This window comes from Pomacea canaliculata, linkage group LG1, assembly GCF_003073045.1.
Source record: "Pomacea canaliculata isolate SZHN2017 linkage group LG1, ASM307304v1, whole genome shotgun sequence".
Classification (NCBI taxonomy): Eukaryota; Metazoa; Mollusca; class Gastropoda; order Architaenioglossa; family Ampullariidae; genus Pomacea; species Pomacea canaliculata.
In genome coordinates this window covers 2,089,596-2,104,314 of record NC_037590.1, presented here as the reverse complement: position 1 = coordinate 2,104,314, position 14,719 = coordinate 2,089,596, and the positions used below count along the sequence as shown (strand labels likewise).

The 14,719-nt window shown below is 47.4% G+C and overlaps 1 protein-coding gene across 1 annotated transcript in view; it reads right to left on the bottom strand.

Moving 5' to 3' along the window:
• Positions 1–11,202: 11,202 nt before the first annotated feature.
• LOC112576895 (BMP-binding endothelial regulator protein-like) overlaps positions 11,203–14,719 on the bottom strand; it is a 63,743-nt gene continuing 60,226 nt past the window's right edge. Inside the window, exons 9-10 of the mRNA XM_025259745.1 lie at positions 11,827–11,877; positions 11,203–11,581 (exon numbers count right to left, since the gene is read on the bottom strand). Of these exons, the coding sequence (XP_025115530.1) occupies positions 11,330–11,581; positions 11,827–11,877 (303 nt within the window). The 3' untranslated portion in view covers positions 11,203–11,329. The remainder of the gene's footprint in view (positions 11,582–11,826; positions 11,878–14,719) is intronic.

Sequence of the window (14,719 nt, the reverse complement as noted above, 5' to 3'; positions counted from 1 at the left end):
CGCCTAATTGTCGGTCACGGAGCCTCGTGATACAGGGTCACACACACACATACACAATAAATTTGTTAACATCAGCGCGAAACTGAACATAAAACTGTGGACACAATGTTGTCCCGGGGCTGACGATGCTCGGTCCTGTAAGAGCCTCGAACCATCGTCGGCTTTGTTGTCGCTTGTGCTGCAATCCGATGACTGACGAGATAAGTCCTCACGTCTGTCCTCAATTAGAAGTGGAAACTTCTCGGGTGGCCGCCTGGCAGATCGATATCTGGACTTTTCTCATTTTATTTCCAGGGACCGTGAACCACTTCCCAGGTCAGCACTGTGTCCTTTGTTTGCAGGGAGACAGAAACTGAAGTCAGTGGCTCATGTCTTCTCAGCTCCCAGCAAACATGAGCCGTGAAAAAATAAACAACCTACTAAACGAAGAATAAAAACAAATACAGAAAACACAAAGACGAACCAAATAACAAAGCTGAGAGCAACATGAACATGAAATGTGTGATTCCCTGACATTTCAGGTGTTTGACAACAAAGGAACAAAGGCAGGCACCTCGAAGACAATGTTCCGAACTTCATGACAAACTCCTCTTTGCTTCTTTTGTCCTCTTTACCTAACCTTCTCTTTAACCTCCTCCTCCATCAGAAAGGGACGTCACTCGCCGACTCTCTCTCTCTAAGTCCAGGTTCCCCCTTGACACTCACCTGCCAAGCTGATCACCTGATATCTGCGCGCACATGCAAAGTCGTGTACAGGTATTTGTGGAATCATATTCTCGTCTTGCCGATACCTCAACAGCCGCTCAGATACAATGTCTACCAGATCGTACAGGGGAGATAAACTCAACTTAGTCCTAACCCCGACACTGTCATTCACCAGCTCGGACTCCGGTAAAGGTTATCTCCCCAGACATGGGGGAGTAATCAATCTTTGTAACCTAGACTTCCTTCTCCAGTGACTGCGGCTACAGCGGCCTTATCTCCCCCATGTCATTTTCTGAAGTTTTTGTAGATGAAGTTGCTGTTGCGAGGTACTAACGACCCCCGGATTTAGCTGGTCTTATCGGCCGGGGGTGACGGTGTGTGCGGTAGGTAGAGGCACACCACAGGCGCTGGTGTTGGTGTGGTGTTGTGTTGGTGTTGGTGTTGGTGGTGGTGAAGAAGGTCAAACGACTTCTGGGACGAGGACGAGAGTCCCGCCGAAACATCAGATGGACTTGCACCCAGCCATCGACAGCAACAGCATGCTTCCACCCGGAGTAGACTGGTAGGTTAGTTATATGACAATACAGTGTATCATGACCGTAAACATGGACGTAGACATTCGATTCGATTGTTAACTGGATGTTACTGCAATGCTGGGTCACATCGGTTATGTCCCTTGACCTAGGGAATTGTAGGGAAACGTGAGGGGCGTGTCTTGCTCTACTTGTTGGTGGATACCGAGTTGGGGTACTTGATAATAGATACGAAATTGGGGTGTTACTCATCATGTTATTATTATTATTAACATTTTGTCATTCAGGTAGACGAGAGGAGTGAGCAGAGGTGAGGTCAAGGAGGACAAGCCAAGACAGGTGTACACCAGAAAGCTTTGCTTTTTTTTTTTTGTAATGAAAATTGTGAAAATGCTGTTGGCACAGCACGTTGACGCCGTTGACTCGCCATCACTAATACCCGGCTAGAAGAGCACGGGTGTGACGGATCACGTAACAGCAGGTCCGCCATCACGTCGTCAGATGCTTATCTGCCGCCTCCCTCTGGCCATGACCTCTCCCCCGTCTGCGCCGCACTCCAGCGCCATCAAGCGTGTGTCGGGTGTCGACAAGGATCAAGTGGGAGGGTAGGACGAGTTTGGGTGGGAGGTAGGTCTGCTGACCAGAGAGTAGGGGCCTGGGTGAGCAGCACAGTTCATTTCTAGGGACTTGGCACTAGGGGGCGCCCTCTCTTTCCACACCTCGCCATGCGCTCGCGCGAGTGTACATGCGTGTGAAAGTGATTAATCTGTGTATTAGCGTGTGTTTTTGTGCGTGTGTGTGTGAATTACACAGATGTGCATGTGTGTGTCCTTACCTTGCTGAGTCACACTTGTCTCCCCCTGTCGTGTGTCTCCGTTTCACTCGCTGCCTCTGTATCGTGCGCAGTGTGGCGCCGGGTAGGAAACCACCCGCTCCACAGATTTACGACTGAGGGCAAGAAAGGAGGAGAAGAAAGGTGGCGGGCTGAGGGTGGGAATGTGGGTAAGTTCGGGGTGGAACAGGTGAAAAGAAACGGAATGAGAGACGGGCAGTAGCATGAAAAACCTCCAGTGATTAGGTTTCGGAGACGGACCCTCGCGAGTCAACGGGGGAAAAAGAGAAAGAAAGCAAGGCCACCCGGTCTGGTTGCATGGAAGACTGCGAGTCGGGGAGAATTAACCTCTGAGGCTGCAGACAGGGACCTCGAGTGTAGGTTACCCCGAATGAGAAGTAGTTGGGGAGACTGTGGATATAAGTAGTGTTCCCAGTCAAAACCAACATTCAAAAGCTGGGTAGTTCTTGATACCGTTACAATCTGCACCGACACACACCGACCTACACACACACCACACACACACAGAGTATTGAATGCATCTTGTCCTCCACACAACAAACATCAAGACATGCCGCCATTAAGCTCATGCAAGAGAATGCAGTCTACATGGCAGCTAAAAGAATTCCCACATCCCAGTCTCCTTGATGTTAATAAATTTCATAAAATCCAAAAGCTTGGCGAGCCTGTGGTGATGCACTTCATGCTCTTACTCAGTGCATCACTAGATCGTCTTTTATCTAAAAATAAAAGTTCAAAGCTTCTTGTTGTCGGTCCTTAAAAACCTTTTTAATGGGATGCGAAAATATTTCTTTGAGTATGACAATAATAGTCTGATGAAGAGGAAGCCTTCCAAACGAGAGAATTGAAAGAAGAAAGGTAGTCAGGAAACAACAAATTGAACAAAAGTAGGAGAGAGGGGGGATTGGAGAAAACAGAGATTTCTCAGGAAGTTAATGTTTAAATTACAAATTCGAATACTTTAAAATACATCCCGCTGTAACACAAACTATATAAATTAATTAATTGCAGGACAAATAAGCCGCTCAGGTAAAGGGTATACACAGACCCTCCACATCAAACGCTGGCATTCCTGGTTACGAAACCCACGAGGTTTTGAATAAACATCCACTAGAACAGGTAAACCACCCGAGGTAGGCAGCCACAAGACTATTCTGGGCAGAAATTGGCAAATTTCACGTGTGGGGCGTGCGCCTGGTGTGGTGGTGGCGGTGGCGGTGCCTCAGACAATAAAGTTGTATTGGTGTGCAAACCCTTGATGGTGCTCTGTGTGTGTGAGCGCGTGTAAATGCCTATGAAATGTATGTGTGTATCTTTGTGCACGTGACTGGTCCTCTCACTACCTGTCCACATCACTGTCTCACCTGTCCTCATTCATCCCACACTACCTGATGCACGTGCACGCGCTCCTCTGTGCCATGAACACCACCTCCAGTAGTTACTTGCATGAAGACAAGACAAACATCAACAGACCTGTATGTCTGTGTTAGACTGAGTTGTACTCACCTTCACTGTGTGAATCACACATCACATACAGCGCGCGATGCTTCTTTCCGGAGTCACGTGCAGAGTGGCTACAGTGCGACAGTCACAGAGACTAACGACATTCGTCCACAAAGTCAGTAAAGTGTGACGAATTCTCATTAAATGTTCAGTTTATTGTCAGAAAGCCATACACGTGACCCAGTAGTTTCCATGCATTGATACGTGTTCCATGAATTCACATTCAGTAAAGCATGTCGAGTTTACTTACAGGTGCCATTTAGTTACTGACAGTGATACCTGTCCCGCTCACTCACAGTTGTGTATCTGTACTTACATACCCCAGTTTCTCACACAGTTACACCTACATACATGTTTTCTCTCTGTTACACCTACATAAATGTCTCGTGTAATGTCTCACACAGTTACACCTACATACATGTCTCGTGTAATCACACAGTTACACCTACATACATGTCTCATGTAATCACACAGTTACACCCACATACATGTCTCATGTAATCTCACAACGATACATATCGCAGTTCACAGGCTACAGGTGGCATTACAAGCACAACACCTCGCTACCAATACAAGTTTTATTGGTGGTATTAAAGCATCATACATATTTATAAATTCATAATTAAATGCAAACCACATTCACAGTTTAAAAGAAACAAAAGTCCAACAAGTGTGTGATGGGTGTGAAGATATCGCCCTGAGACACGAGAGTACAGTGAGTGAGTGAGTGAGTGAGTGAGTGAGTGAGTAGTGTTCACCTACAAGACCTACAAAGTTTGGTGTTTAGTAAACAAATCGCCCTGAGACATGAGTGTACGATGATTTAGCTTGTAGAGTGGCTTAGGGAGTCAGTCCTCTCTGTCTTTCTCAAACAGACTCTATCAGCTACATGACAGAGTCTGATGTGTGTCTGGACACTGTGACAAACTTTAATGTGTTGTGGCACTTGTACACACAGGGACATGTTGTCAGGGCGAAGTCGAGACACACCTAACCCTGAGCTCAAAGCTACACACACAGACACACACACACACACACACACATACAACACACACACATACACACACACACACACAACACACACACACACAGACACACACACACACAAAGTCAGTCAGAAGGGAGTTGATGAGACTCACCACCAGGCAGGTGATTATTCACACAACAGTGTGTGCTGTGTGTTGTCAGATGACTGGCCTTCAAAAACATTTCAAGTGCAGTTTCACAAACATTTGTTGAAACTTAACTTGCATTTACTGAAAATGTTAAATTATAGAATCGTACAAGATTCCTTCTGTTGGCTCAAAATAAATATAAAATAAAATTTAAAAAACTATTTTTAATTATTACAATGACCTACACTAAAGTTAGACCACATTTTATTATCGCTAGAGAGGGGTTGTCCTGTTGGACGCAAAAAAACAACAACAAAAATAAATAAAACAGAAAAAAAACTGTTATGCCTGGTTTCAGGACAACAGCCAGTGCTGTGTTCATGTTGTTTGCTGTAAGATACACACCTACATGTACCTACACACACTAGTCTGTACTAACCTCTACACATCCCTGATGTATCTCACTGAACTCCAAGAACAAGGAGGAGACAATGTATCACCCTCCTTCATTATGCGATGATGTGTACAATCAGGAGGTAGTCAACGAGTACTTGTACACTTGTACACTTGTACACTTGTCAACACAGTGTTCATGTTGTCAAAGCTAAATACAGAATCATGGGGTACCTGGCCCTTTGTCATTTGCGCATCTTTTATTTTTGTTTTTGCCACGTGGATTGGCGAGAAAACATTCTCTCTTTGTTCTGTGGTTTGTACAAGCAGTGTCTGCCTTAGAAGTCAGTGCGAAACCCTCGGCATAATGTCAACAGGAAGATGCATCACAAAAATAAGAAAACAGAAGAAAGAAGACGAAACTTGGGGAAGAGGAGAAGGCAGACGAATAGGAAGAATAAAGGTCAGCAAGGACGTGTGCACATTTATTCTGAAAGTAAGTGTGATCACTGTGATGTGATGTGATGTGATGTGACTTGTCCCCCGAGCTGCCAGCAGACTGAGGATGTTTAGCAACAAGTTTTGTAAGTATCAGCTGGTCACCTCAATACTGTCAACAACAACAAGAACTGACAGGTGAGTGGTAAGGTGGCTCTAGGGTCGTACACTAGCTAATGTCATGGTTGTGGCTGCTACAGATGTGAGATACACACAGACGAGCTGCCAGTCACTGTAGAGGTGAGCAAACATCGTGATGGATGTGAGCTTGTCAGTCTCCTCCTTCCGCTGACTTGGAACTAGTGATGATGATGATATGATGATGATGTCAAAGATCCACACAGGTAGACACATTTCTGGCGTATACCTCATCATCACCTGTACATTGTACACAGGTGTACACCGACTTGTACACAGCCACCCAGCCCCTCTCCCCTCGTCACGTGTTGACGAGCAGGTCTGTCTGGCGGAGGAATAGCTCCTGTGGTCTTTACACAACCAGCCGTCAATCCTCCCAGTCAGCACTTGATGGCGCTGTCTGTCTTTGATGTTTGATTGACGCAAATATTAATATTTGCTCAGCCCTGCCTGTGTGGACTTGACACAGATAATTCAGCCCGCAGACAGGTTATTACTGGGTCTGGCCTTCCTCCGCCTCGTCCTCTGGGCATCCAGGCATTGAAATTAAAAATTATGTATATAATTCTTAAAAATTATTGTAAAATCTTTACTTTTATTTGCAATCCTGGCTGCGCTAACATCACAGAGAGAGGACTGTATGTCTGTGTGTATGTGTGTGTCTGTGTGTGTGTCTGGCTCTGTGTATGTGTGGGCGAGTTGCCCACATCACTGTCGTAACGGAGAATATTACAAAGGGCATAAAGGTCATCCTGAGAGCGAACCCTTTGTGCTCCGAGGCGCAGGACGTGTACCCAGAGTCGTGACACCCGGGGTGGAGAGGGGACTAAGTCGTGCGATGATGTAAGGACGATTTATCATGCTTGGATGAAGTGGGTTGCTGTCTATCGAGGCGGCGGTATGACAAACATTTGTGTGTAAAAGACAAATTGTCTGAGTCCTTACAGTCTCCTAACAGTCGACCTATTCACATCGTCCCAGTAAGTCTGACTTTCGCTACAATAGAAACAGACAAATAAATAAATAAATAAAAAGCACAAAATCTAAATGTTGGAGTGGAGGACACAAATGACAAAGTTCAAAAAGAGAAGATGGAAGAGCAGAGGAAGTGCTGATCAGAGAAAGAAAGAACGGAGAATAAAGAGTTGAAGAAAGTTTCACAACTGACAAGCATCGCAACAAGAAAGACGACAGAGTAGACCAGCCCTATAAGCAGGCATCATATCCAGGGAAGAGATTTTAACCCACAAGAAATAAAAGGTCAGCGTGAAAGAACCAAATAAATAACAGAAATCACAAGATGTGAAAGAGATCCTCGAGTGGGGATGTCGGGCAGGTGAGACACCATCAGGTGTGGGATCCTATCAGAGGATGACAGCAGCCTGTGGAGGGCGACTCCTCTCCATCTCTACATCTCGGTTACCTGCCTCTCGGGTGGACAAGAGAAGTTTTCCAGTCACTGGCCAGGATTCAATAACGATTTTCTGCCGAAATGGAGCGAACCATCCACCGACTACGGCTGCCCTCCTCAAGAAGTCAAAAGCCTTTCTTAGTCTTCCTGGACGATGATTGAGGTCAAGGAAATCATAACACCTTCATTCGGGAGAATAATAAAAATCTCACAAGTTATAGTTAATCTTTCCGCTGACTGGCGTAAACAAAGAAAATCTCTCGTTTGAAAGGAGAGAAAAAAGGAGTAAACAAAATAATACAAATCTTGTACTTTAACATTACTGATAATAAATATATACATGCATCGGAAATTTTAAAACACTGAACCAGAAAAACAGTTTTCCTAATTCAGACATATCAGTAGGTTTGCAGCAAGAGAGTCGTCACGTGACGATCTACAGACGAGGAGGGCGATGTAGACAAAGACTACTCGAGTAGAGATGGGACCTAGATTATTAAGGAATCGAACCCTCGCTCTTCCTGCCCAGTCCAGCAGTTTGTGGATCGCCAGATTCTAATAGATATCAGATTTAAATAGTTTCGTCGCAATTTCGTGAAGAGCTCACAGTGAGATGACATGGAAACACCAGCGCCACCCTGACAACAGGAAGTGCACTAGAAATAAAATAGTTTTGGTTAGTCACAAATAAAACTACGTGAAATCAGAGGAGGAGGTGAGGGAAACCAGCAAAAATATTCACTGGGTACTCGGAAGCTTCCGGTCAAGTGTTGAGGTAACCAGGGATAGTCAGTGTTTGGGGCTGATTGTGGACAGTTCGTATCAACGCCATTGTCACTGACTGCAGGACAGGTTCACCAACTTTCTAGGAGAAAATCTGTTAACACCACGAATGTGCAATGGCTGATGGAATGCGGTCTCTAATTTTCTATCAAGCAAACTTTTAGTCTGTGAATTAAACTAGAGAGAGAGAGAGGGAACATGATATCTGTACACACGTAAGCAACTACTGTGCGCGCGCAGACTGCATCCCCCGACCCCCGACCTCCGACCCCAGAACACTTGCTTTCATGAAGTGTGCAGGTGTCATCACATAAAGACATAACATCCTTGTGATCATACAAGCAATCGCTCTTACATTCTTACACACAGAGGTAATCATTCTTGAAGACAGTTGGCAGAAGACACTGTGTACACATGATGACAGGCGGCATTGTATACCTCCCTCCTTCACTCCCTCACATCACAGCACCAGTCCCTGCCACTTCAGACCCTCGTCATGGCTTTCACAACAACCTCGAGAAGACCTCGCCACCACCATCGTCTGGTCTGAAGCTGAACACCTTCTGTCCTCTACTGGATGATGTCACGGGAGAAGTTCCAACGATTGTTTCCGACATCTTGTCCACCACACCAGTAAGCTCCGCGCCTGAGGTGCGCAGTCACTCACGTGAAGATCACGTCTACGGCGCAGGACAGGTCTTCAGCATCCACCATGAACCACAACTCACAACACCTGAGCACAAACCACCCAAGGGTTTCCTCGCCAAACTTCGCCTCATTTCTCAATGACAAAATCGGGGATTCCTCTTCCCCCTGTGTACCGGTGTCTGTGCGGGGAATTTTCCGTTGTATTTGAATTTTGAGGACGGGCAGGCCTGCAGGCCAAGAAACTCCATCTTCACAAATCTGAAGTCGCCGGCATCTACACCAGGGCCATCATCAGGACACCGGGCATTCATCAGCAGGAATGCAGGCGTTGCTGTGCAGGACGAGACCGGAAGTACACACACATCCGGTGGCGCAGACGTCGGGGCAGGGGCCAATGACGTTGACGTTGGTGCACGTGACGGGACACGTGTCTGCGCACAGGACTGCCCGGGCTCCCGCGGGGCACTGGATGGTAGCTGCAACGCCATTGGACAAGTCACTCATTATGTTTGTTGACATCACAGGTAACATCACGGACAAACATTTGCTTCGATAATAATGCATGTAACAAATTATAAAGCGAATGATGATGATGATGATGATGATGATGATGATGATGATGATGATGATTATCTCTTGGTATTACGTGTTGTACTTGTTCATGAAGGAGCTAATTTGTCGAGAGTGCTACAGCAATCTAACTTCAAACCATTTCTGTATTTAAGTGAACATTCCTCGCTCAGTGAACTAGAGGAAAGAATGTGTGTATCTCGGGTAGCATTTACGGGTGGCGTGGGCAAAGTGAACGCTTAGCTGGACGGTGCTGTACTTCTACACATCATCACTCTTTTTCATTTAACTAATGAGCCATTACTGTAATTAACCGGTCTCCATGGTATCTTTACGATCTCCTCCTACTCACAATACAATTAATCCTCAAAGGTGAGTGGTGGCTTTTATCTCGGATCACACACCTGAACACAGGTGTAAACCTGACACCACACGTCTACAGGAGACAAGCTCGGGATGTGAGGTGGGCGGGTATGTCACACAGGTGTCAGCTCAAATTACAAATAATAGAAATTAATATCACCTGTCTGTACAAATCAGCCAATCACATCCTATGGACACGATCACGAGACAAAGTATTAATTATATTTTGCTCAGACAATAATGAAGTAGGGTCAAAGGCTGGCCCCAGGACTGCGGTCACACAGGTGATGGTCAGTCACGTTCCGCAGTTAAACACTTATCTCTCTTACACTGGGAATTGAGTGTCTTGGTTCGCATCTCGTCTCTACGAGCGTGCGTTTCTTTCTCTGCCTGAGTTACCTCTGTACAGGGCCGACTGTGAATAACCTGCTGACTTCGGGGTTAAACATCAGTTCCCACAACCACCACCAATATCGCTCAGGGTTAATTAAACCGACGAAGAAGAGTGAATATTTACACATTTTATGACACACGCCTCCCATTGGCTGCCAGTGACATCGGGGTGTGAGTATTTACACGCCTCACAGGAAGTAATCCCCGGATGTAATTTGCTCGCGTGGTCGTTCGTGGGCTGCTTACAATTACCGCCAAGTGCAATTTATTTCTCTCTACTCGTGTGTCTGTCTGGGTCAGCACATCCCTAGTTTCATAGTCACGTGACAGGCGAGACAGAGATTGGATTGTGCGCAGCTCGCGCCACGGTTGCACGTTCTCTGTTTCATCCTTTAGCTACGTTCCTCCTGACAACAACAGTAAACTGTGGACGATGATGTAGACGAGAGGACAGAAGACAACTTACAGTGACACCTGGCGTGTCTGCCCATCGCCATTTTCACACCTGCGCGGTGACACAGACTGTGGTAGGCTTTGATGGCCTCGCATGCGCAGTAGCGACCTTCCGGGCAGTCACACATATCCGTCACGCAGGACCTGTGTACACAAAATAAATAAAACCATTGAAACTAACAATGGGGAATTTTTAATCAATTTTAAATGAATTTTTAAATCGTTACCTTCCCATTACCAAACAACTTTGTCAGGATGTAAATAAACGTTTTACAAAGATGCTCACGAAATAATTACAGGTGTGCGATCAGGAAAAAGTCCAACAACAGCAAAAGCTGCTTGAAATAAATTTTACTAGATGGTGTGGAATGCCAGAAAAGCAAGACGGAAGAAAGAAAATAAATAAACAATGAAATCCAAACTGTGTCACAATCTAAATAAAGAAAGGAAGACAGGAGCCTTGAGACAGGAAGGTGACAGAACGGTGTATTGTCCATGACCTCGCCAGACTTGACCCCGTGTCATCACTGATGGAATGTCAGATCTGCTGTCGCTCACCTGACGTAGGGCTCCACTGGCACCAGGTGGCGACACTGCTGGAAGGACTGTTGGTAGAAGACGTTGCACACGCGACTCGCCCGTTGCAGCGCATGCGCGTCCCGCTGGCACAACGTCCCGAGGTCAAGGTCAGGCTTACTCATGCACGAGCTCCTGCCCCCAGTCCGCCAGGTGGCGCCAAACTCCTCGCCTCCCAGGTAGACTTTGCCGTCCCTCCCTGTCAGGTCGTCGGACTGCAGTCCGTTGTAGTTGCCGCACAGTCCGCACAGCCGACCTTTGAACTTGGCGGCCACCGTCACCTCCAGGAAGCTGTCGCCGTCCCACACCACCTCGAACCCCGCCTGCGCACGCAGCCGCACCGACTTCCCCTTCCGGCGGATGTGACAGACGCCGGGACTGACGTAGGGCAGGGTCACTCGCCGGTGATTGACCTTGACCCGCAGGTTCTGCAGGAGGCTGATGCGCAGTCCGCCCACCACGACGGCCAGCATCTGCGTCCACGCGAAGCGCGAGGAGAAGCGAACGCCGTTGCGGACTTTGATGGTGAAGGTGTTGTTGATGAAGTCGTGGACCAGCAGGTACTTGCAGCCTCCTTGAAAGTTGTACATCCGCCCGTCGAAGGTTTGGTAGTGAGGGTCGCCGAACACTGTACACACGGCGTCGCCTGGCAACAGCAGGTGGCAGTCAGGGATTGGAGGAACAGGTGAGTACAAGCTCAATATGGCAGAGCACATGGTGAGTCACAGAATGACAGAAAGGGGGAGGAAGATGGAGAAACACACACACATGCAAGTGAGCATGTTTGCATACCTGACAGACAGACAGACAGACAGACAGACAGACAGACAGAAAAACTCGGTGAGAGAGACAGAAGTTGATGAAGAAAGAAGAAGACAAAGGTATACTCACGCTCCACACACTTCGGACAACAAGCGTTCGCTCCAGACGAAGTTGATAGCCCTGAGGAGAGACAAGCACCAAGCATCACATGTGTCACATGTCACGTGTCACACCACAGCTTTAGATACAGCAAGAGACGACAAGCGAGAAAAAAAAGTCTACCATCGTGCAAAATAATTTCACAAACGATTGGTTTAAACTCAAAGCAAGATAGATTTCTCATTTTCTGTCATGTGATGCATCATCATCAACAACAACAACAACAACAACAACAACAACAACAACAACAACAACAAAGAGGTCGGACGGGAGGCGGTGCTGAAGGTAAGGCCGCGATGAGAAGATGCAACAGAGACGAAGGCCTCGTCCAAGTCATGGAAGCGCTGTACACGAGGTCAAAGGGCACAGTACTGCTGGGTACCTAACAGAAGCTTACTTCTCACCACAGCCGGGTACATGTAGACCCCACAGCCCTGTTGTCATGTATAAAGACTATCCCTCAATGCACCTCGCAAGGAAGTCGACACCAAACCGGAAGTGGATGAATGAAGGTGAGAGACTGGACTGGTCGTCCTGTGCAGGACATACTCTCGCCCCCAAAACTGATGTCAGTGGCGGGCCTTGTCATCTGCCATGTGTTCCCCCCCCCTCTTCTTCTAACGACAGCTACGAGTCAAGGGACGACTGACTGACACAAAGGACAAGCCAGTGACGTCACGAGTGTACATGTCAGTACGTAGTCCAAACCCCTGTTTCCCATCATGCCAGAGTTGTTCCTGACCCTCACTTAAAATAACAGGAATACAAGAGGACATTTAATCTCGAACAGAAACAAATAATGACAGTTGACATTAGCGGCCTTCATTCTTGTCCAGACTGTACGAGCCTGTGTCACTCCTTCATTCTTCTCTCTTTCCCATGCGCCTCCTCCACCCGAGAGCGTCCATAAGGTGAAGGAGACAGGTGAGAACAGGTAAGAACAGGTGTCCTTGTTAACTACTTTCACGTGTATACGGTGGCCAGGCAGGGTCGTTTTTTTTTCTTTTTTAATTTTGCAGCAGCTCGTCATCCCGCGTGACGTTCATGGCCGCCACGAGAGGACTGAAGAGCTCTCGAGGCAGACGGCGCTCTCGCCAGTAGAGTTGCCGGTCCTGACAAGTGACGCGCTCACCAGACCCCAGTCCTCGGTAAGTGCACAGAGTGCTCCTCGTCACACTTCTTCTCCACCCAACTTTCATTCAGAACTTCTCGCACCCACCCGCCTACCCACCCACGCACCCCAGATACGAGATTTGTGTCATCGATACCAGCATTGGAGGTCACAGACGAGAGGTCAGAGTTGAATCAATGGGTCGGTCACCAGTCTGAGAGAGTTGTAGTTGATGATAGTACACGTCTGTACACACCTTGGCCCTCGTTATTGTTGGTCAAACAGCTTTTCCTTTCTTATCTTCCTTCGTCTTCAATGTGTGACACTTGCTGGGTGTCATTCTCAAGCTATTGGTTGATGAAATAAAGAGGAAGAACTGAAGTGACGAGACAGGCGACTAGTATAAGACTATTTGACACAAGCGGAGGAAAGACAAGGATGATCGCCACCTTCCATAAGCTGTCTATTAGAAACAATGAACCACTCACAGTTCACTGATTTTATAGTCATTTGGCTATTTTTCCTTTCATCCTTAGTCAATGCGAACAATTAGGGTGTAAGCATCTCATTCTTGTCTCATTTTTCATATTTCATCTAATATCCTCTGGGTACACGTGGGAGGGAGGCACCAACAGAAGCGGGTAGCCACCTAGCGGGTGCATGGTGCCTCTCTGTCCCATCCTCCAGTCTCTAGACAATATGCAAATCTCTCTCTTTCTGTGTTTCCGTCCATCATGCCTCCATCTGCATTGAAGACAGAGGGAAACAGTGAGGTGAGGGACGAGACTCGGTTAGAATAACACCCGAGGGTAGGCAGGGAGGGGATTAAAACTGCTCGCAGGCTCTGTCCCTCTCCTCGTAAATCCTTCAGCCTGCCACCGGCAGTCGCCTGCGAGTAGCAATCAGTCGCCGATTTACGAGCGATTGCGACCGAGATACGACGAGAGGTGCGGGCCGCAGCATTCTCCACCCGACTCGGCTTTGGAGTTGGTGGCCAGATAATGGGGTGCACAGTGGAGGTACCCGAGTCATTAAGGTGCGCAACACCCAGGGAGGAGACACCCAAGCTCGGGTACCAGCCAGGCGAGAGAGAGGCCAGGCGCCTGGCAATGGAGGAGCTGGGGTGAGCTGCTTAGTGATGACTTCCGGGTGGGACAAGTGTGTAACTGAGTGGGTGGCATCTCTCTCGCTCTCTCTTTGGCTTCGTTCAGCCCAGTTTGACTGAAATATTGGGTATCCTCCTTCGCAATACCTTTTCTCATTTCCAGGGAGCTCTGCATGTCTAGGAATGTCGTGTACGAGTAGATTTCTGTCCACACCTATGGTCAGTTGCTGATCTACCCGCTCACTATTACCAAACCACGGTGGGGGCCCCTCCTACATCCCCACGTGACACGGGACACGCGCTAGCTCACAGGGGAGATGCTGAGGGTATCGCTTTGTCCGTTGGCAGAGAAACGGGCATTCTTTAGCATCTTCATCGTCAATGATGAATGGAAGAAAGATTTTCTGGAAGAAGGCCAGTGACACCAGCAGAGGAACCTACAGTCGCCATTGTAACGACAGCTCCACAAGGATTTAAAAAAAAATGTGGCGATTTATGTGGAGTTTGTAATTATATCAAGGCAATGCAGCCGTTAGCAGAGGCAGAATGCAGATAAAGAACAGCGTGCCTGAGCTGGGATCTGAACCCACCACACTCTATCTTCTCTGGTGACAAACGGTTTAACATTCCGCCGGTGGAGCGCCCCA